This window comes from Balaenoptera physalus, assembly GCF_965194825.1.
Source record: "Balaenoptera physalus genome assembly, chromosome: 5".
NCBI lineage: Eukaryota > Metazoa > Chordata > Mammalia > Artiodactyla > Balaenopteridae > Balaenoptera > Balaenoptera physalus.
The window spans coordinates 131200361-131224058 of record NC_138884.1 but is presented as its reverse complement, the minus strand read 5'-3'; the positions used below and the strand labels follow the sequence as shown (position 1 = coordinate 131224058).

At 40.9% G+C, this 23698-nt stretch overlaps 1 protein-coding gene across 4 annotated transcripts in view; it reads left to right on the top strand.

The window, feature by feature from the left end:
• The first annotated feature begins 14811 nt into the window (after positions 1-14811).
• TRPC3 (transient receptor potential cation channel subfamily C member 3) overlaps positions 14812-23698 on the top strand; it is an 84834-nt gene continuing 75947 nt past the window's right edge. For 2 of the 4 annotated variants that reach the window (XM_082462777.1, XM_082462776.1), the window contains exon 1: positions 14812-18304. In XM_082462777.1, the coding sequence (XP_082318903.1) occupies positions 18093-18304 (212 nt within the window). In that variant the 5' untranslated portion in view covers positions 14812-18092. Of the gene's footprint in view, positions 18305-18456; positions 18711-23698 lie in introns of those variants that run through there. The other 2 variants (XM_082462778.1, XM_082462779.1) reach the window with 2 other exon arrangements.

The window sequence follows — 23698 nt, the reverse complement described above, 5'->3', positions numbered from 1 at the left end:
CTAGGCACTAGGTGTGGTCACGCTAAGTGACCAGGCTCAGAAGCGGGAGTGCGGTGAGAGAAGGATGCTGAATGGGCGAGAAGGAGCAGGATAGGAACCGCAAAGGTGACTTCAGGCTGAGTTCAATCCCGGTAGGATGGCAGGCTGGATACTCTGAACAGCTCTCCAAACTGCCAATTCCTTAATGCAGTTTTAAAAGCATGCTTTTAAGAGAATTGCTCAGCTCACAAGAAATCAAGGGAAGTAGCTTAGGGCCGACTTATTCAAGTGACTGGGAGGATAATGAAGGGAGGTGCAGGTTTACAAGGGAACTGGCCCGCTGAGTGACCTTCAGGAAGCCAGCTGGCTTCTTTATGTCTCATTCTCCTCACGTGTGACATGAGGGTTTCAGGCAAGGAGATGAAGATCCCAGCCCTCATGTTCTCACTGTCCGGAGGCAGGGCGCTTTTCCTCCCAAGCCCTTCAATGCTCACTATTACATCTACCGCTCAGGTCTCCCTGAGGCTGAGAGGACCCTTGGAAAGACCACAGAGTTTCCTTTTTTCTACTCTTGTCGTCTTCCAGAAATTTAGAGCCCAATACATTGCTCAGAACTTTTAAATTTCAGGTGAAACTATAGCATCAAGAATATTCAGCTTGGCCAAAAGCAGCAGAGAAAAAAGCAACTGTTATTTCCTTTTTTAAAAAATCCTAAATTTACTTCATATGAAGTGAAGAGTGTAAACAGTGACTTCTGGGGGGTGGGGAGAAATCACTTACTCAGGAGAATGTTTATCTCTATTCCATCAGTAATTTTATAAGCAGAATTTCTAGCTTCAGGGATAGAAAAGTACACAGTGACTGTTATCTTGGGAAAATGATAATGTAGTCACTTAAATGAACAATTTGTGTGTTTTAACAGGCTTATAGTTATGCAAGAGTGAGTGCAATGTTAAGAAGTCATTCTTTAAAAAAGATTTCAATTTCAGAGAAACAATGTTCCAGTATTATGGGAAAACAGTAATCTAAAAAATTTTTACACGGAATACATTACTTGAAAAAAGCATTCACTTGGTTATGTTTACTTTAATTCAGATAAATTATTTTTAGGTTTTAAAGGAGCTGTTAAAAAGTTCTCTTACAGTAAGGAGGCTACTGTTGTTTTCCTTTGGGCTACCGTATTTGCTTTGTTCCCAGACAAAACGATTTATAAACTTTGAAATCTAATTTCAAACATGTGTATATAAATTATTGGAAGAAAATAAGATGGAAGGAGGGAAGGAAGGAGGAACCCATAATAAGGAGGAAAAAATAAATTTTCATTAGATAAATATAATTCACAAGTGCTACTGGAAACTATATCCCTGCATCTTTCTCACTTACCAGGCATGAAGAAATGTCATTAAGACCCTGCTATCACTTTAATCGTATCAGTTTTTAAATTTATCATATACTTAAGTCCCCTCTGGGGTGAAATACACATCCTCACGCAGGGTTTTGAAAATCACTCTGGAAGGAAATCTGTGAAAATCTATATAATGTAACAGAAGGATATGATTCAACAATTACTTGTCTTACCTACCCCATAGGTAACATTTAGTGAAATTTAAACCAACATTTTCTGTTATTATAGATAACAACATTAATTTCCTTTCTGTACTAAGTAATGTATTTCTTTACAGTGGAATTAGCTTCTCTGAATGACAATAATTCATTCCCAGTCTTTCCCATTGGAAGAATTAACAAACATGGTTTGTTAATTACTGAGGGAGGAAAACAACCAAGGTTACGGTCCTTATTTGAAATACATTTAGGGTCCCTCAGTTCAACCCTCTTTATTTTACCACTTCACTGACTGACAGTGCAGCATCGTGCTTTGGTACTAGTACATTGCTACATACTTCTCAAGAAACAGGCATTGACTAAATGACGAATTAACTTACCGTACTCTCCCTTCTTTAGCTGGGAAAATATGTCAAGAGCTACAGAGCAAAAATATATGACTATTTTTTCTCCCGCATCTTTTAATCCACACCAGAAAATAGGGAAGGAAGAAAGTTTTACGTGCTGTATCTAAATTGAAATGTCAGACAAAGGGTAGAGACTGAAATGACAACTGTATATTGCAAAGTTCTCACGTGTCACTGAGTGGCTTGCAGTCAAAAAACTAGGAGGTTCCAGAATTGTGCTTTGCTAAATGCCACTGAAATTGAACTCAAGAACAGGATTATTCACAAATGATGAGGTCATCAATGAAACACAACTAGGCTTATGTACCAATAAGAAAGAGAAAAGCAAGGGTTGGTTAGATTCATGGTGAGTCAGATTGAACACAGGAATGTTAAGCAGAGAATTGATTCTCCTCATAGCAATAATTATCAATATAATTAATCAAATGTGCTTATCCTCTTTCTATTCCTGGCTTGACTTGTTATTTAAACCTTATTGACTTTTTAACATTTTCTATTTTTACATCCAATCCTTCTAAAACACGGCTGGAAGCTCCTAGACTGCAGGAAAAATTGTCTTTTAAAAATACCTTCCTGGGATTCCCTGGTGGCACAGTGGTTACGAATCCACCTGCCAATGCAGGGGACATGGGTTTGAACCCTGGTCTGGGAAGATCCCACATGCCGCGGAGCAACTAAGCCCGTAAGCCACAACTACTGAGCCTGCGCTCTAGAGCCCGCGAGCCACAACTACTGAGCCCGTGTGCCACAGCTACTGAAGTCCGCGTGCCTAGAGCCTGTGCTCCACGACAAGAGAAGTCACTGCAATGAGAAGCCTGCGCACCGCAACAAAGCGTAGGCCCCGCTCACCGCAACTAAAGCCTGCATGCAGCAACAAAGACCCAATGCAGCCATAAATAAATAAATTTAAAAAAAAATCTTCCTACAATGTCTTGTACTAGGTTGGTGTTCAATAAATATTGATTTGGATAGTGAAATTAAAACAAAAACTGATTCTAATTTGAGGAATTCATTTAAAATTTTTTTTCTACTTAGAAATAACACATGGTCAGTGGAGAAATTTTGAAAAAACACAGAAAAGCTAAAGGAAAACTTAAAAGTCATCACAAGTCCTAAATACCCTGTCAACCTTAAATATAAAATAACCAGTTATTTTACTAGCAAAATGAGTTTGTTTAGAAATGGAAGAGGAATTGCAATTCAGGACATGCTAACTATGGCAAACTGTAGGCAAGTTCAGAGAAAGAAGGAGAGGAATGTCACTTTATAGAGAAAAAGGGGAAGTTGGGAGTGGCTGCTTTGAACTGAAATCTATTGGAGGAAAGTGAGAGTTCAGGGTGGTAATGGTTACTCATTGGCTGAGTACTTGCAGTTCTCATTGGCTGGGTTGTTACTGGGCAAGGAAAAAAATCTTCCTTCTTCCTGCTAGGGTAGTAAAGTAACCTTCTTCCTGCCCAGGAATGCATAGTAAGCTGCGACAGATGGAGCCTGACAGCACCCCGTTCAGGGCTTCCCAACTTCATTTTAAATGAGGTTTCCCTTTATTAATTTTCACAACCTTTTCCCTACTCCTCTTCTGCCCCTGGAAATAGGTGAAAATTCTTATAATCTTTTTGCTGTGTTGGTTTGTAGGGGAAAAAAGGTATAAAGCTACACATAAAGTTCAATGGCCGACAATTTTTACTTAATGTATTACATGAACTTTTTCCCATGACAATAAATATCCTTCTACAATATGACTTTTGTGCCAGTATAGTATTCTATTGCATGGGAGCACCATAATTACTTTGCCAAAATCTTACTGTTTCTAATTTTTTCCATTATAAATTATTCTACTGTGATTATCCATGTTCATATCATATCAAATACACATAGCAATTAATAATTAATCAAGTAATTGATTAATAAGCTCTGATAGGCAGGATGTTTAATTAAAAAGAGACAAAGAATGGAATTAAATAGGTTTGTATAATCATGTATTACATATTTTACATTTTCACATAGAAAAATTACTAATCTCTTGAGTTTTGAAGTGTGACTAAGAAATAAAATACTAAAATTTTACAGATAAAAATGTATGCCTTGATAAAGTGACTAATTTCTTTTTTTAGAGTGTAAAGTGCCTATAGATAATCAAAGCCTTAAATCAGTTAACAATAGAACAAACAAAAGGCTTCGCATTTATTTTCTGCACCATTTTTCATATCTCAGTGAGTTACGAAAAATAAATATGGGAAGAATTCTTGCTAATTCAGGAAAGTTTGAAGACAAATGCACTCTATATAAATTATATAAATGCTGAATGAATTGATACATGATTGTTGTTCAATTTCAATCTTGACTTGTGTAAAGTAAAAATCTTTACTTTAAAGATGTAAAAATCTATGTGGCTTTTTTAAAAAGCCTAAAATTCTGGATTATAATTACATATTTATTTAATTCTAAGTATAATGAGACCATCTATCACAGGCCAACATCAGGTTTTTTTTTTTTAATAACTCTATCACCAACACGGATGAAAAAAACTCAAAAATATCTCAGAATATGCCATTTAAAGGAATCAGTGCATGAACTGTTTATTTCTACTTCCTTTCATTGGTTAGCCCTCCTGATAGCTGGTGAACTTTTTTTTTTAATTCAAAAATTTTAATAGGAGATAAAACATCAAATTATTAATAAAAAAGGCTTTAAGGGAAAGGATTATTACTAAGATTATCAGTCTTTTATCCAATTTGATCCCTTGCACCCAAAATAGCTTTATACCTTAAATATGGGCCAACAAATAAAATGGTAATGAAAGAAAGTAGCAAGAGGAAAAGAAACAAAATGGAATTAGGCCATGGGATGGAGAAATTCACAAGGAATCTAGGACTTCTGCACTGAAGAATTCACAATATTCTCAGAATTAAAATTTTAAATCTAGCTCTGTAAATGCAACCAGTTATTGCTTAATAAGGACATAAAGACTATCAAAGTTCTGAGAGGATGATGTTTAGATAAAATACATTTAGGAAGTGTCTAGACCCACATCACCACCATCACTCCCATCCCCACCACCATCTTTATCAGTTTACATCGTTACCTTTAACAAAGGAATGTTCTGGTCAAAAATGATTTCCCGAGCATTTATTGAGTGATAGGTTGCTAGAACTCAAGAATGAATAAACATAGTCCTTATCCTCAAGAGTAATATCCTGAAGGGAGAACAATTTGTAAAAACAGTAGTGGTTGCTCATAAATAACGCATACTTAAATGTCTGTTTTTCCTCACCGTATAGAGTTAATCCATATTGCTACCTTTCCTCCACACAGGACATGACTCTTCACATGTTTCTACTTGCCTCCATCCTCCACTGCCTTCCATGTTGTGATGGTCAGACAGCCTAAGAGCCCACTTGACATCTGTAGTCTTTTTTTTTTTTTTTTTCAGAGAACCCCAGGCTCTGAATTTTTTTTTAATTAATTAATTAATTAATTAATTAATTAATTAATTTTTTTGGCTGTGTTGGGTCCTCGTTTCTGTGCGAGGGCTTTCTCTAGTTGCAGCAAGCGGGGGCCACTCTTCATCGCGGTGCGCGGGCCTCTCACTATCACGGCCTCTCTTGTTGCGGAGCACAGGCTCCAGACGCGCAGGCTCAGTAGTTGTGGCTCACGGGCCCAGTTGCTCCGCGGCATGTGGGATCTTCCCGGACCAGGGCTCGAACCCGTGTCCCCTGCATTGGCAGGCAGATTCTCAACCACTGCGCCACCAGGGAAGCCCAAGGTCTGTGTTTTTAAGTACACTAAATTGCCTATCGGGTATATAAGTATATAGAAAAAAGCCTGAAAAAATACGTCCCTAACTCTTAACTGTGGTTATTTCTGAAAAGGAGAAAACTTTTAACAATTGGAATACTGAAAACTTTTAACAATTGGCATACATTCACTTGTGTAATTTTTTTTCACTTCCTTGAAAAAACAAAACGTTGCTGTATGGTTCCACAAGGGCTGTGTACAAGGTACAGTGGTGGCATTATTTAAAAGGGTAAGAGGATGGTTATTAACTTGCTTTGAGGAAGGAAACTTCAAGGAGGAGGAGATTTTTGAGTTCTGAAAGTTGAAGAGTTTGCCAGACAGACATTTAAGGAAGGGCATATAATTGGTGCTCAATAACTTTTTTGGAATGGATGTATTCTAGGCAGAGGGAACACATATACAAAGTCTCAAAGAGAAGGTAGCAGGAGATAAGGCCAGAAAGATAGGCAAGGGCCAGATTACCAAAAGTCTTAAGTGTTAGGTAAAGGACATTATCTGGATGCAATCAGGAGACTCTGAAGGGTTTTAAGTGGTGGACAGCTCACTATTCTTTGATTGTGGGTTTAATTTAGGCTCATCATTCTATATAGGCTCACTCCACATTAAACAGAAAGGAACAGTAGGAAAGGGTAGTTGTTGCTGCTGATGTGAGATTCTGGGATATAAAGTCATGGACTCTGAACATGACTGTCTCCTATGATACACCCGTCCTATGTTTTCTGTATGTAAGATCATTTCGTTCATGGCCACACTGACACCTTGGGATTTTTCATTTCCTTAGGTACTGGTGATTTTTTCCTGCTTTGTACTCAATTTTATATTTTGCATTTATATAAAAGTAGCTTCTGAAACAAATCAAAACTCATGAATAAGATCTTATATGTTCTCACAGAAAGGCATTCTAATTAAACTATTCCATTTTGTTCCCTTAACAGTACTATAAATCCTTAATGTACTCTTGTTAGCTTATGAGCTTTTATTATTCCTCCTGAAATCAATTCATTTGTGGATATTGGGCTTTTCCTGAGTTATCTCCAAAGTTGTCTTTGTTGATGTTCTAATGCATTTGGCTACAGTACGCATACTATTTCTAGCCAAGAAAAAATTGATTCTTTGTAAGTAAGGTATTATTGGTAGCATAAGCCTATCAATGCATTTTTGGTAAAAATCCACCTGTGATTCACTAAGCTGGTTTTTTAAGAAAATTGAAGCCATTTATGGTTTGGGAGCCTGCCATCTTCTTTTGGATGTGTGAGAAGCCTCTCTCTCCCTTGGGATTTCAGAATTTGAAGCTGTTGGCTAAACAGCTGAGTAGAGAAAAAAAGTCCTCATGAAACAGAACATCCTATAGAAACGATTTCTTTTTGTGGTTCAGTAGGCGAGACTAATGTCTAACTTTTATGAGGAAGACTTGTGTGCAGGAATTGTTTGTTTGATACAGATACCAGCTCTTTTGTTATTGTGGCTGGGCTCTGCAGCAAGTAGCACCTTCACAGGATCCCAACAAAGTCCTTTGCACGAAGCTCCTTTTCCAGGATAAATTAAATTCAAGCCAAGATTCAAAGCTTCCACTTTCAAATTATATTTTAGACCATTCTCTCCTGTTTTGTAGTCAAACTGAAATCTATTGTATGCAAAAAATCTATAATCTGTCTTCTTTTTGGTTTATAATAATGCAGATCCTTGTAATTGCTCTCCATTCCCATCTCCAACTCATAATCCTAAGAAGTTCTGATTGGGTTGTATCCAAGGCTCAAATTTTAAAAGCCCCAACTTTCAACGGAGACTCAGCTGTCCCCATTTGATTTGTACATGTCCAATTGGACTTTTCCAGTCCTTGTAGATTTAGATGGTGTTGAACATCAGTGCTTCCCAGGAACCCTCATAGGCATCACTTAAAGTTCCCCTTTGAACAATTATTCCATCGCAAAGAGATTCAACGACCTTCCTTATAAAGGCAATTATTCACAGATTGGACTCACTGATTAAGATGTAGTCCACACAATTAATTTTTTCCCCAGCATTTGAAACTCTTCTAAGAAAGGATTTATTGCACTAAAAAAGAATCTACAGTGGCATGTGGATGGTGTTTTTTAAAACTGTTGACATTATAAAAATATTAACATATATGTTCGAACATTTAGCCAGGACAGTGCAGAGGGATTCAAGCATTATAATGAGATCAGACTAGATGTCCTTTAAGATACATTTCAAATCCACATAGTTCATGATTTTTTAGACAGTATAATCTCTTCCCTTTTTCTTTATCCCTAAAGTCCTTAAAGACATTCTACTGATTATAATATCATGTCAAAAGTGTTAATAATTGAGCTGTATGTTTTATGTGGCTGTGTGACTATCTTGTAATTTTAATTTTTAATCAAAGTTTGCATTAAAATTAGACCACTGAGCATCCCATGTATGTGGATATTTCCTACGTATTTAAGATAATTTATTCCAGGTGAATATAGGGAGGGAGAAGCAGAAAACATTGTCTTCTCTCCCATTTCTCTTTCCTTTTGTATTCTCTTAACTCTTTGCCTAAATTGAGTTACAAGATAAAGGAGTTACATTTGAAGATTAGGGATAGCTAATTGGGGTCTGGGGAGGAAGGGCATGGTTTAAAGCAATGGGGAAACATTGTCCTTTATATATCCAGAATGTTTAAGTGAGACCCACTTTCCCTTCCCTAAATCCATACCTAGTTAGACCTGATTAGGCGTCAGAAAGTCAAGTCTCTCTTCATCCACTGGTGGTGAGTAGATATTATGCTTTTAAACAAAACAAAGGAAGCTAAACTGCTAATATGGAGACTAACAACTTAATTCTATTACTGAACGATTCAGACCTTAGAATGGGATTGCATTTGCAACCTGTAAGTCATGTGCATGTAGCACAGAGTAAATGTGACATTAAAGAGCTATATAAGTAGGAAAAGGAAAGAGAATTGCACTTTAGTTTTTATCACCATTATTAATGTGCTCTAAGGATTCACCCTGCACAAAAATAATATGAATAAGAAATGACTTTAGCTCATTTCACTAATGGTGAATATACTATGGTCGGAAAACTTGAACTACTCTATTTTCTCAAACTCCCTTTCTGACAGGTGACTTACATAGACACATTTCTGCCAGTTTTCCATTTGTAAGTGATCAGTACTTTTTCCTCCCTCAAGGAAGGATAAATATAACTTTGAGGAACATGTCTTTAAATAGGTTTTGGAAGAGGGTAGGCAGGGATCATAGGGATTAGGATGAAGCAGAGTTGTTTTTGCCCACGCCAAAAATAGAGGCTGGACAGATTTGATTTCTGTATGTACGTGCAGACAGAGGTCGAGGAAGTGAAAGCTAAATATTCACCCTCACCTCTCCTCAAGTCTCCAAACACAACAGCATTCGAAGCCTTGAGTAGCACTGTTGGCTGAGTAGCAATGTCAAGCCACTCCTCAGATTGTCAACACAAAACTATTAGCACTCATAAAGTCTGTATCTTAAAAAATAGAGGATATTGGGGCTTCCCTGGAGGTCTAGTGGTTAAGACTTCTCCTTCCAATGCAGGGGGTGAGGGTTCGATCCCTGGTGGGGAGCTAAGATCCCACATGCCTCGCGGCCAAAAAAACAAAACATAAAACAGAAGCAATATTGTAACAAATTCAATAAAGACTTTTAAAAAATGGTCCACATCAAAAAAAAATCTTATAAAAAAATTTTTTTTTAAAGTAGAGGGTATTGATTTCCTTTGGTATTGATTTCACATAAAAAATCATTAGCAAATATTGAAAAATTAATTAATAAGTTAATGCATTTATTCTCGTGGGAAAGTTAATACAACCCCTCTCAGAACCTAATATACTCTTGGAGATTTCTGCTCTGGGGAGAGCTGTGAATTTTTTCACCTGCAAAATATAATAATTGTCAAGCACTCTGAGATTTTACACTATTTGCAAGCTAACAAGTTGGTCAGTCACTGCTTCGTGGATGCTGGCAGAAGGCACAAAACTCCCAGACCAGAAGCAAAGGACAGTTTTTTACTCACAGCCATAGCAGTAGCTAGAGGGTCAGCATTTGTGTTAGTTCCCTGAGTCCCAACTCCTGCAAAGTAACAGGAAGGGGGCCAGATGATCCCTGTACATGCAGTGGGTTGCATTACAAGAGAGGAACCCCACGCTTAGGTAACTGAATCTTTTATAAGGATCAGTAAGCCTCCCTGCCCTTTGCCCAGTGGGAGCACCATCTTTATTATACTGGACAGTAAACAAACCTAGTCTTTGCTCCAGAGAGGGACACTCCCTCTGCCTTCCTAAGCTGTTAGCCTTACAAACACCCTTGAAAAGATATTCCAGAACAAAGGCAGATCTCTCTGCTTGCAAGATGTATAGAAATGGGAGGCACTCATGGAGAACTGTCTTCCAAAAATAATACACTTATGTTCCTATTTTCTCAAGATTGAGACTACACATAAAGTCTCTAGCTCTGGGCTTCCCTGGTGGTGCAGTGGTTGAGAATCTGCCTGCCAATGCAGGGGACACGGGTTCGAGCCCTGGTCCGGGAAGATCCCACATGCCGCGGAGCAACTGGGCCTGTGAGCCACAACTACTGAGCCTGCGCGTCTGGAGCCTGTGCTCCGCAACAAGAGAGGCCGTGATAGTGAGAGGCCCGCGCACCGCGATGAAGAGTGGCCCCCGCTCGCCGCAACTAGAGAAAGCCCTCGCACAGAAACGAAGACCCAACACAGCCAAAAATAAATAAATTAATTAATTAATTAAAAAAAAAAAAAGAAGAAGAGGAAGAGAGACCAGAGTTCTTTCTAAAAAAAAAAAAAAAAAAGTCTCTAGCTCTGCCTCTTAGCCCTTTTTCCACTCCCTCCTCAAACTGCACCCTTTCTTGACAGTGCCATGGGCAGATGCTGATGAGGGGGCTGAGGGGGTGAACGTAAGATGTTTGGGAATGGTAACTTTAGTAACAGGGAAGATAAAAGTCAGAAACCCTGTAGGAAAGTTCCTCCTCGGCCAGCTTGCTACCTGGCAGTTCCTCACCCCTCCCCACCCCTGTAAAAAGTATCTTCCTTTCACTTCACTTTAATACACAGCTAGTAATTCTGCTAAATGGATATTCACTGCAGTCTTTGAAAAACGTAAATCTCTCAGAGCATTAAGGACTCTTAGATGTCCACACACATTAGTGTGAATTTGTGTAAGACACTTTCCCTTTAATAGCTAGCTGAGGTTGGCTGCCCTGAAGGAAGAGCAATTTTGACTGGCAGGAGATAGAAGGGTGATTGTAAAGCATGGAGCACTTTTTGGGTTCAGCAGGCCAGAGAGATAACATTGTGGGATAGTTCAAGCAACATGAAGTCACTGAGTCCATAGGTGCCAGGGAAGGCAGGCACCATAAGGTGGGAAAAGATGTGAGAGAAAAAGTAGAAAGATACCAGAGAGGAATTTTGCCCATTCCCAGATTTTGTTTGAAGTTGGCACTGTGCCCAAAGCAGAGGAAGTTCTCTCCCTCCTTCTCCTCGTACCTGGATTTTCATTCCATAAATATTTATTGAGCATCTGCTATTGCAACTGCCACTGCTACTATTACTAGTTACCACTTACTGAACACTTGCTGTTTTCAGGTTTTTGATTACACAGTGTGACAGTGTCAGATACGACACTGTCCCTGCCTTCAGTAGAGCTTACCATCCAGTGGGGGAGACAGACAAATAAGTCAACAGTTATGCAGCTTAGTAAATGCTATTTACTAAATACAATTATACAATTTAGTAAATGCTTTTATATAGAGGGGCATCTAAATCAGACATGGCAGCTCCCTGCCTTAGGACCCAGACTTCAGACTTCTATTGTAAGTTCTATAGTTTACAATAGTGAACTAATAATAGATAATTCTTACCAGTACCTATTAGGTGCAAGGCACAGTTTTCCATGCCGTTAACACCTAGAATCTTTATAGCAGCCTTATGAAATAGGTACTATGATTATATCTTCATTTTATGGAGGAAGAAACTGAAGCTCAGAGAGGTTAGGTAGCTTCCCTAAAGTCACAGAGCAGCAGAGGTGGGACTGGACTCCAGGCCTCTGGCCTAGAGTATATGTTCTTACCTACCTCTCTATACTGTCACTGAAACAAGTTTAAGTTAAGTAAGCTTTTGTGAGCTGTCCAAGAACTATACCCGTCACTTACAACTTATTTCTGTGATAAGGTAAATGTGGAGTTCTAAACTTGTGACCCATGAACAAATTTTCAAAACAAACGTTTTAAGGTAGGAAACTACCTGAGACCTCCTGGGCCTGTAAGAGCGCTGCAAGCATTAGTGAGACCCTGTTAATAGAACCCCGCCAATTCTGTGTAAAAAGCACTAGAGTACTAATTACCACATCATACATTCAGGGATCCTCCTTTTTCAGGCTCAATTATCCCGATATGCAGCATTCCCCATCTTACTAGTTTATGCTGCTAAGAAAAATTAATGACTTATGTTTCCTTTAAAAAGCAAAAAATCAAGAGCATGAGAAGACAAGCCACAGACTGGGAGAAAATACACTAGTTTCCCCTTATCCTCAAGGGATATGTTCCAGGACCCCCAGTGGATGCCTGAAACCGCGGATAGTATCCAACCCTACATATACACTAAGTCTTTTCTTATACATGCATACCTATGGTAAAGTTTAATTTATAAACGAGGCACAGTAAGAGATTACCAACAATAACTAATAAAACAGAACAATTACAACAACATTCTTTGAGAAAAGTTATATAAATGTGGTCTGTCTCTCTCAAAATATTGTACAAATTTAATGCCTTTTCCATCTTAACTGAGCACTTATCATGCACTGTGGCTATAACTTCCGCAGTTTGAAGTGTGACAGCAAAACTAGCACAAATTTCTTTTTCCTTCCTCAAAATTTCATGAATAGAAGACTCATTCTTACTGTAGATCTTAGCAAACGCAGCATACGAGTTCTTTTTTTTTCTTTCCTTAAATCAAGAACTTTCACCTTTTCACCTAAAGGAAGCATTTTATGGCTTCTCTTTGGCATATTCAAATTGCCAGAACCACTGCCCTTGTGCTTTGGGGCCATTATCAAGTAAAATAAGGTTTACTTGAGCACAGGCACTGCAATACCACAACAGTGGATCTGATAACTGAGGTGGCTACTAAGTGACTAACAGATACCTTATGTCCTGAGTAACGATAATTCACGTGCTGAGTGGGATCGAGCGAGATTTCATCATGCTACTCAGAAAAGCGTGCAGTTTAAAACTTATGAATTGTTTGTTTTCTGGAATTTTCCGTTTAATATTTTTGAACCATGGAACATGAAACTGCAGATAAGCGGGGGCTACTGTATTTGCAAAAGACATATCTGATAAGAGGCTGTTATCCAAAATTTACAAAGAACTCTTAAAACTCAACTATAAGAAAACAAACAACCAGATTAAAAATGGGCCAAAGATCTTAACAGACGCCTCACCAAAGAAGATATACAGATGGCAAATAAGCATATGAAAAGATGCTCCATACCAAACCTCATCAGGGAAATTCAAATTAAGACAACGAGATACCACTACATACCTATTAGAACGGCCAAAATCCAGAACGGTGACACCACCAAACGCTGGCAAGAATGTGGAGCAACAGGAACTTTCATTCAGCACTGGTGGAAATGCAAAATGGTGCAGTCATTTTGAGAGACAGGTTGGAGGTTTCTTATAGAACTAAGCATACTTTTACCATATCCAATAATTGTGCTCCTTGATGTGTACCCAAAGGAGTTGAAAACTTATGTCTACACAAAAACCTGCACACAGATGTTTATAGCAGCTTTGTTCATTATTGCCAAAATTCTGAAGCAACCAAGATGTCCTTCAGTAGGGAAATGGATAAAGAAGCTGTTGTGCATTCAGTTAATGAAATATTATTCAGTGCTGAAAAGAAATGAACTATCAAGCTATGAAAAGACATGATAGAAACTTAAATACATCTCACTAAGTGGGAAAAAAAGCCAACCTGAAAAGGCTACATACTGTATAATTCCAACTATATAACATTTTGGAAAAGGCAAAACTATAGAGACAATAAAAAGATCAGTGGTTGCCATAGACGGGGGGAAGGGTGGGATGAATAGGCAAAGCACAGAGGATTTTTAGGGCAGAGAAACTACTCTGTGTGATAGATATAAGTCATTATAAATTCGTCCAAACCCATAGCATGTACAAGACAAAAAGTGAACTCTAATGTAAACTATGGGCTCTGGGTGATAAAAATGTGTCAATGAAGGTTCATCAGTGGTAGCAAATGTACGGTCCTGGTGGCAGGTGTTGGTATTGGGGGAGGCTGTGCGTGTCAGGGTAGGGGGTCTATGGGAACTCTCTGTACCTTACACTCATTTTTGCTGTGAATCTAAAACTGCTCTAAAAAATAAAGTTTATTTTTTTTAAAGCAAAGCAAAATCCACTTGGAAGAGAACTTCTATTCTTAAGGAGGAAAAAAATGTGCACTGGGGCTCCCCTGGTGGCGCAGTGGTTAAGAATCCACCTGCCAATGCAGGGGACACGGGTTCGAGCCCTGGTCTGGGAAGATCCCACATGCCGCGGAGCAACGAAGCCTGTGCACCACAACTACTGAGCCTGTGCTCTAGAGCCGAGAGCCACAACTATGGAGCCTGCACTCTAGAGCCCAAGAGCCACAACTACTGAGCCCGTGTGCCACAACTACTGAAGCCCGCGCGCCTATAGCCCGTGCTCCGAGACAAGAGAAGACACCCCAATGAGAAGCCCAGGCACCTCAATGAAGAGTAGCCCCTGCTCGCCACAACTAGAGAAAGCCCGCACGCAGCAATGAAGACCCAACGCAGCCAAAAATAAATGATAATAAATTAAAATTTTTTTTAAAATGTGCACTGTTTGGAACATTATACCTGTTTCCATGCTCTTACTCCCTTGAGAAAACTGCTAAGTCTAAACTTCATCCTGGGGTGCAAGAATTACTGCTCAACAGTGTCTTCTTATTAGGTGTGTTACAGACAATCCTGGAAGAAGAGAGGGAGAGTGAGAGGAGACAGAGAGACAGAGAACAGAGCCTTCCACAGTGTGTGAAACAGATTTTAAAGAAGGTATAGCATTTCTTAGAGATTCAGGGGGAAAACTGGAATCCATCTTCTGCTACCAGGTTTTAAAAATTTGCTTTTATTTAATTTGGACTTATCATGAAAGTTATGCTTCTCTTCTGCTTCAGTGACCACCTCTACTTGAAAATAACCAGCCTCAACAGTTGATTTTCTGAATACTGAATACTGATTTTGCTGTTGTCATTCTCCAAAGGAGTAATGGATTTTGAATGCATGTTAGGCACTTATTTCATGAGTACACAGACAGCCAACAACATATATACAGTGATAGACCCTCTTTTACAAAAGAAGAAAACCAAAAAGACAAAGCTGGCTTATGCCAAGGAGGTCCCTATTTCCTCTCTCTTCTAAGAACCTACTTTCTTTAGATTTCCTCTCCTCTGGGTTTTCGTTAACCTCATGAATGCACTTCTTAAGAATAAAAATGTTAGCAGATTCTGGATGAAACAGTTCCCTCAGCCCAGGAGAGTTAGTTTGTGTTATGGGCTGAATTGTGCCCCTGTCCCTCATTTATATGTTGAAGTCCTAACCACCAGTACCTAAGAATGTGACTGTATTTGGAGATAGGGTCTTTAAAGAGGTAATTAAGCTAAAAGTGAGGTCATTACAGTGGGCCCTAATCCAATCTGACTTGTGTTGTTATAAGAAGAGGAGATTAGAACACAGACACATAGGGAAGACCATGTGAAGACTCAGGGAGAAGGCAGTCAAGAGAGAGGCTTTGGAAGAAACCAACCCTATCAATATCTTGATCTCAGACCTGCAGCTTCCAGAATTACCAGAAAACAAATTTCTATTGTTTAAACCACCCAGCCTGTGATACTTCGTTAGGGCAGCCCTAGGAAACTAACACCGTATGTAAGAGTAAACCCTCGTGAGTCCAGCATTCCCACAGTGCTTCTATCCAGAGCCTCATAAAAGCAGTTCACGCAGTTGTTAACATAATTATAAAGAATCTGTAGACTTCCTGAATTCATTCAACATTTATTGAGCTTCCCCTGCACATCAGGTACTGAGCTAAATGCAAAGACAAAAAGATAAACTCTCAAGAAGCTCAAGGTAAATAAGATCCCAAACCATCCTCAAGGAATTCAGGCTTAAAAGAGACAGGAATATAAGGAGTTAATTTCAATGTGCTATGACTACTGGTAAGACTGTAGTATGCACAGAGTGCAATGGGTGAGGACCATGAGCTGTGGGAACTTACTGGGAGGCAGGAGGGATATCAGATTGGATGCCGTACCTAATCTAGGTCTTTAGGGAAAGTAAAAGTGTGCCAGGTGGCTGAGGGGAGAGAGATGTTTCAGTGACAGGAATACCACAGACAAAGGCAGGGAAACAGGAAAGTGGCTAGAATGCAGGGTGATGAATGAGAAGTTCAGCGTAACTGGAGTTAGGATGTATATGAAGGAGGATGGGAGGAGAGACTGAAGAATTAAGGTCAGACCACAAAGGGCTGGGCATGCCAAATTTGGATTTTAACCTGAAAGCAGTGGGAAGCCACCAGAGATTTTTACAGTGAAAAGTCATGATCAGACTTGCTCTGAGCATGGTCTCTCTAGCAGCGTGGAGAATGAAATGGTGTGGGAAGAGGTGGGCTGCAGAAAGACTAGATGGCAGGGAGGATGATGGGAGCCTTCACTGAAGCAGTGGTTTTGGGGTACGGAAAGCAGTCCTGCTTTAGAGATAGTTCAGAGGTGGAATTGAAGGAGTCTGGAAACTTGCATTGTGAGGATTTTGACACTTCTACTTGTATATGTGCTGGTATGGGAAGGGTGCTTCCAACTGTAAAACACCAGACATTGTTTTTTCTGTACCAGATGTGTAAATAAACATCATTGCTTCCTAAAACATACAGACATTATCATCTTAATAAAACACACAATATATTATTTACTTTTTAAGACTGTAGTTCAAAAGAGCTAAATTTCCTTGTGCTTTGTTTAAATTTGAGAAGAATTGCTCTTCAAAAAAATACAGTATAATTGGACAATGGTAAGAATGAGTATGTTATTTCATAGTAGCGTACTTGGTATTTTTGTGATTCTTCCAAGTTGGACTTGCTAGAAAGCTGTTTATTTGAGGCAATAGAAAGCTTTAGAAAATACACTTGCCTAGGTCTCATCTGAGTTTTCTATTACGTACCTTGGGTAGTTTACTCAGTCTCTCTAGGCCTCAGTTTTCTTATTTCTAAAACGAGGGATAAATTCCTTGATCCCTAAAACTCCTTCTGACGAAAATTCCACAAGTCTTTTCTCCCAGAAGAAATACTGCTCTTGAATTTTAAAATGCAATTTTTAAATTTTAAAAAGAATACTTTAAATTTTGCTGGAAAATAGTTCTTGAAAAGTATATAAATCTTGTTAGATGTTTTGAGATTCATTTTTAAAAACCCCTGAAGCATCATGCACGATTAAAACATTACCATTCTTGGCACTCAGGGAAATGTACTTAAACCTCTGTAGGTTCAACGAAGTCTTAGAGTAAGTAACACAACGAACCAATGGTGCTTGTTGAAACAAATACAAAGTTGAACAGGGTAAATACAACTGCAGGAAAATTAACAAGCCAGACGACTTCCTTTTCCCTTCCTTGGGAAACTTGTATCTCTGAAAGGAGAAAGGCTGTTTTGGAAGAGAAAGGGGAAATTGCGGAGGGAAGTTTCTCTGATTTCCTTACTCCCTACCTGCTGGTCTGTCTGATTTCCTCTCGAGCTCTCACTATCTGATAAGGAATTGATTCTTCCCCTCTTCTCCCTCCCCCCCTCTCTCCCTCCCCCCCTCTCTCCCTCCCTTCCTCCCTCTCCTTCACCCTGAGTAACTGTACTGTCCTAGCAAGTGATGCTGTCGGAGACAGGAGACGGGCACGGAGGAGGCATCGCCGTCGCCGCCGCCGCGGGGCGGGAGCGCGTTTCCCAGCACCAGCGGCCCGCTCGGCCCCGGGCTTCCTCCTCACAGCCACGGGCGTGGCGGCTGCCCCCACGGTTGGATGGTGGGCGGCGGCGGCGGCGGCGACACGGCTTTGGTTCCCGCCTCTAACTGCTCGGTCTCGGGCCGCGCCGTTCTCTCTTCCTGCCTCCCCGCCCGGGGCTGCCCGGGACTGCTGGAGCCGCGGGAGGTAGGGAAGGGGCGCCACGGAGAGACCGCGCGGCGGCGGCGGTGGAGAAGAAGGCCGCCGGCCGGCATCCCCGCGCTCGGACCGCGGCCGGCGCGATGTCCACCAAGGTCAGCAAGTGCAAGGAGCAAGCGAGGGTGACCTTCCCCGCGCCGGAGGAGGAGGAGGAGGGCGAGGACGAAGGCGCGGAGCCGCAGCGCCGCCGACGGGGCTGGAGGGGCGTCAACGGGGGGCTCGAGCCGCGCTTGGCGCCCTGGCAGCGGGAACCGCACGACTACTGCCTGCCGCCCTTCCCGCCGGGGCCCGACATGTGAGTACCCGGCCGGCCCGCGGCCCGCGCCTCGGGAGGACGGCGCCTGGCGGGGGGCGGGAAGGCGCGCCCACGGCCGCCTCGCCATTTGCCCCGTACCCTCAAAGCCCACCCCCCACGGCAGTCCCATGCGTGGCGGCTCGGGTGTACGGTGGACCTGGGGCGGGGTCTCGCACCCTTGGTGCTGCTCTGTAGAGGGACTTCGGGGGCGCCGAAGGCGTGGCCGGGGTGTCCGTCCCGGCTCGAGCGCACGGAACAGCCCCGCGGACTGACACAGCGGACGCCAGGCACGCTTTCCAGTAAGCAGACGCCTGCTCTCCTGCAACCGAGGACCGGCGTGCCCCTGCCCGTGGTCAGGGGACCCCGGGGTCCCGGCGCTGACCCCGGGAGGTCAAAGAAGGGGAAGGTGTGCTTAGACCCCGGCGCGAGCTCGAACCCCGGCCTCCTCCCGGCGTCCAGCGTGGAGCCACCCTGGGAGCCTCAGTCCCCTCCGACGCTCCCGGCCGTCGGGCGTGGGGAGAAGGGAGGGGGCGGCATGCGATACAGAGTGTGGGGTGAAGGTTTGCCCTGTCACCTCTTTTCCCGACGGTCCAGTCACAGTCTGGGGGTAAACTGGAGCCGAAGCCCCAGCGGGTCTCCCGGGGAGAGAGCGGGCGCGGGGCGGCCGCCGGCACCGCTTTGAGGTACTTGGTTGTGGTTCCCAGGCGGCTCAGGGTCAGTAGCTGTTTCTTTTTTAAAAGAAAGGTAGAGGCCCGCGCTTTAACGTGTGAGAAAGAACAACTTTTCTTAATTGCTAAATTTTGGAAACAGCCTTTAACCAGCTGCGAGACGCAGAGAGGATGAAGAAGAGAGTGGTTCGTTTTATAGGGCGCGTGCTCTCTGTTTCTTTTGTCACGTACCTTGGGCGTCTGTCTTTTTTAGGAGGTAGAGAACTTGGGGCCAGTCGTGACGGGCTGTACTAACCGCCTGGGCCGGGGAAGGGGTTCTCCCGGGAAGGGACGGAGGTTCCGCAGCGCCCCCTGCTGCCCGCAAGCTGCGCACAGGCGGGGTGCGAGGTCTCTGGGGCGACCTCGAACCGGTCGGGTCGCGCACTGCTCGGCTGGTCAGAGCCCGCACCTGGCTCGGCCGGACTTGCCTATTAAAAACGCAAATCATTGGCTGAGAGTAGATCGTCTAAGGGAGGTTTCTGATTTAAAACGAGCGACGCTTCCCAATGTGGTTCACTTATTGCTGAAGATTAGCCTGGATTGGAAATGGCCCAGGAAATGGAGGAAAGGTAGGTCCTTTCGGATTAAAGCGCGGCCAGCTCGCTTCCCCGCCTCCCTAAGTTTTTAAGACATTGTCCATTTTTCCTTTCGCCAATTTGGTTTTTATAACCCAGCTCAACTTCTTGATTCTTTGATTTTTTTTTCTTTTATCGTAGATCCACAATAAATGGGACGCCAGAGCACTCTTATCTGAGAAAGTAGGGCGGAGCAGAGATTACACACTTTGCTTTTTGAAGCTTGAGGTCAATTACACAAAGCACTGGGACAAATTCTAATGTAGTCTCGATGTCTAACTCGTAAGAGAACATCTTTCCTATCTATCTTCTGACTTTACATAATTCAACAGGTAAATGTTGTAGTGTACTTATTTTGTAAAGTAAATACAGCTGGCTGAAAAGACCCAGTCATTTGAAGGAGATATCCACTAATAAAGGTTCCTTCTAGAGGTAGAGCAGCAAGCTCTTCTTGTTTCTTTGAGGCCTGTCACTTGGTAACGGCAGAGACTAACTTGATATCTGTAGCAGAGATTAGCTCTTTATTCCACCTTTGAGTAGAATATGGCCACAGTTTAATAGCTCAGAAAGTGAACATACAGCCCCAGGATGGAATTGGAGAAGGATACCCAGTCTACCAAAGCCCCAGGGTCATTTTTAGTAGGCAGAATAGAATAGCCGAATTTAACATCCAGCAGAATGCCCAGGGTAGAATTCCACTTTTACCAAAAGGATTCCTTAGCATAACCCTGTTGCTCATTTCACTGCTCCGTGCTCCAGTATTCCATCTGGGAATTTGAAACAGACTGACTTAGGAAGAAAAGTGTCATCTACTATATCACTAAGAAGACTTTTTTTTTATCCTTTGATACAACTCTTTATCCAACCATTGATTCAAAACAAGACTTCTTTTTTCCCAATTGTTTGCAAATCTAGGACCAAGTAGTACGTCACTGGCAAGATTAACTCATTCTCGAAGTTTTTAGTTATTAAATATGTCTGATGAACTCCAAAAGCATTTGAAGGCAGTCCTTATGAGTTTTAATTCAAAGGCATTTCTTAAGCATTTACATGTGCAAAGTGCAGGCTAGGTACAGTGAGCCACAAAGATGAGTATGACAACTTTACTGCACTCAAGGAGTTTAAAATCTCATAAGGGAGAGGTGGAAATGAAAGTATGTATGAACAATTATGCTATAAGTTAGAGTAAAATGAGTGCTTAAATACATACACACAGGATAGAGCTCTGATGAGTCAAGTGCAAAGAAGAAATAGACAACACAAGGTTGTGGAGAAATCAAGAAAACCTTTATGAGCCTTAAAAAGTAAATAGGATAGGAGGCAGAGACAGAGTGGGCAATTAATTCAAGCCCTCCCACTTCCAAAATTCCAGGCATGTCCAGGGACTATCAATTGAGTTTTACTGAAACATAGCTTATTTGGGGCATTAATGTATAGGATCTTGTATGTCAAGGGGAGGCAATAGGGAGCCATTGATTGTTTCAAAGCAGCAACAGTTTGATCAAAGCCGCTCTGAGAACAGGATGGATTGAAGTGGCAATTGGCAGAATGTGAATAAATAAATTAGGGGGCTATTGTAGCTTTCCCGGCTGAGATTAGGATCTGTAATAGTGTAGGACTGGTGGGATGGAATGGGGCGAGATAAGAAAAGAGAATAGGCAAAGAATCTATGGGAATTTGCAGCTAACTGTCCATCAGGGGTTTAAAGAGAAAGCAGGGTCAGAGATGACTTGGTGATTTTGATGTAGATGACTAAGATTGTGATGTCACTGTTGAAAAGAAAAGAACAAACAGAGTAGAATCTGATTTTTCAGATAATGTTGATAGAAGTGTCAAGCAGGAAGATGGAAATGCAAGTTTAAAGCTTGGGAGAATTTGAGCGTCTACTGTCTAATGGGAATTGTTATAGAGTTGTGTGAGTTCATGATATTACCCAAGGAAGGAGTGCGAAGAGAGGAACAAAGGGAGCCTGAGCTAGTTTTCTGAGGGGAACTTTTTTGTTTAGAGGGGCAGAAAGAAGGAGTAGCAAGCAGAAGACATGGAAAATGATGAAGGAGCAGGTGGTACTAAGACAAGGCCGCCTAGAGAGAAGAGGTTCAAGAAAAGGGAAGAATTGACCCATAGTTGGCAAATACTTGGTAAATAAAGAGAAAAACTTTGTATTTTGCCATACTTTTAGTAAGAAGACTCAATCCTTACTCATTAACATACATGCAAGAAATCATTAGATTTCTCAGCAGTGTTATCTTGAAGAGAGAAAGGCTTCTAGAAGAGAGGATTCTGGGGAATTCCCTGGTGGTCCAGTGGTTAGGACTCGGCGCTTTCACTGCCATGGCCCGGCTTCAGTCCCTGGTCTGGGGAACTAAGATCCTGCAAGCCTCTCGGCCAAAAAAAAAAATTATAATAAACATACTTAAAAAAAAAAAAAAAAAGAAGAGAGGATTCTGTTTAGTTTTTCTTGAGGAAGTGCTGCCAAAAATTTGTCATAATTAAAGCAGTAATTTGTGTTTATATAATACCTCATGCTGTCATTTAAATGAATTAACTTGAATCACACCTCTTTAAAGCAGGTTTTCTCATTGGGCAAATGAGGAAATTGATACACAGTGAAGTTGTCAATTGCTAAAGATTATTTAGTAAATCAATAATAGAGCTTCTGTATTCAATATAGTATTATTAACTATAGTCCCCATACTCTACATTAGATCTCTAGACTTATTCATCCTACATAACTGCAACTTTGTACCCTTTGACCAACATCTCCCCAATTTCCCCACCTCCCAGCCCCTGGTAACTACAGTTCTACTCTCTCCTTCTATGTATTTGACTTTTTTAGATTCCACTTATAAGTGAGATCATGCAGTTTTTTTCTTTCTGTGTCTGGCTTATTTCATTTAGCCTAATGTCTTCCAGGTTCGTCCATGTTGTCACAAATCGCAGGATCTCCTTTGTAGAGGCTGAATAATATTGATATTACATTGTATATATATATACACCACAGTTTCTTTTAACATTCATGGGTCTATGACACTTAGGTTGTTTCCATATTTGGGCTATTTGCTAAGAGGGTAGATTTCAGGTTTCTTCATCACACACACACAAAAGGTAACTATGTGAGGAGCTGGATATATTAATTACCTTGCCTGTAGTAATCACTTCACTATGTACAGCTGACTCTTGAATAACCCAGAGGTTAGGGGTGCCAACTCCCCGCACAGTCTAAAATCCATGTATAACTTTTGACTCCTCCTAAAACTTAACTACTAATAGCCTACTGTTGACCAGAGCCTTGCCGATAACATAAACAGTTGATTAACACAGATTTTGTATGTTATATGTACATATTATATAATTGTATTCTTCAATAGAGTAAGAGCAAGAAAATGTTATTAAGAAAAGCATAATTATGGAAGAGAAAATACATTTACAGTATTGTACTGTATTTATTGATACCATGCTTATGTCATCTGTTTACAAAATGAATCATCTGTCAGTACCTACAACGATATTGTCTTATATGATACAAAACACTGCAGACGTTATATGTATTATTGATACTAACACTAGACATCAAAAATGAAAAAATTATGTGAAAAAGAAATTCATATTTATTTGCAGGTATAATGATTCATACATTGATAACGAAGAAGCAGCAATATGATTGCTTTATGGTAGCCTGGTGTAATCGATATGGCTGTTTCACAGTAGCCTATAAACTAACAAATGAACTGTTATAAAATTCTTGTGGCATATGGTATTATTACCATGCCATATTCATAATACAGTATTGGAAACGTGATCATGTTTTTTTAAAACAACTTACCTGTGATGATAGGCTGACACACATCTTCTCCAATTGAAAGAAAGAGAGAGAGAGAAGCATACTATATGGTAATGTAATTCTTTGAAAGCAAAGTTATAAAACAGTAAGAAAACTAACATTATTGCTATTATTAAATATATTTAAAGTACATTATTTAATTATTTAAATATTATAATTAAATGTCACTCACCTTATGCCTATGTAAGGATAGGCTAGTATCTACATATATCTTAGGCATTCATGACATACCTAACTTTTTCTTAGTTTTTTCAATATTTCCAGGTTGCAG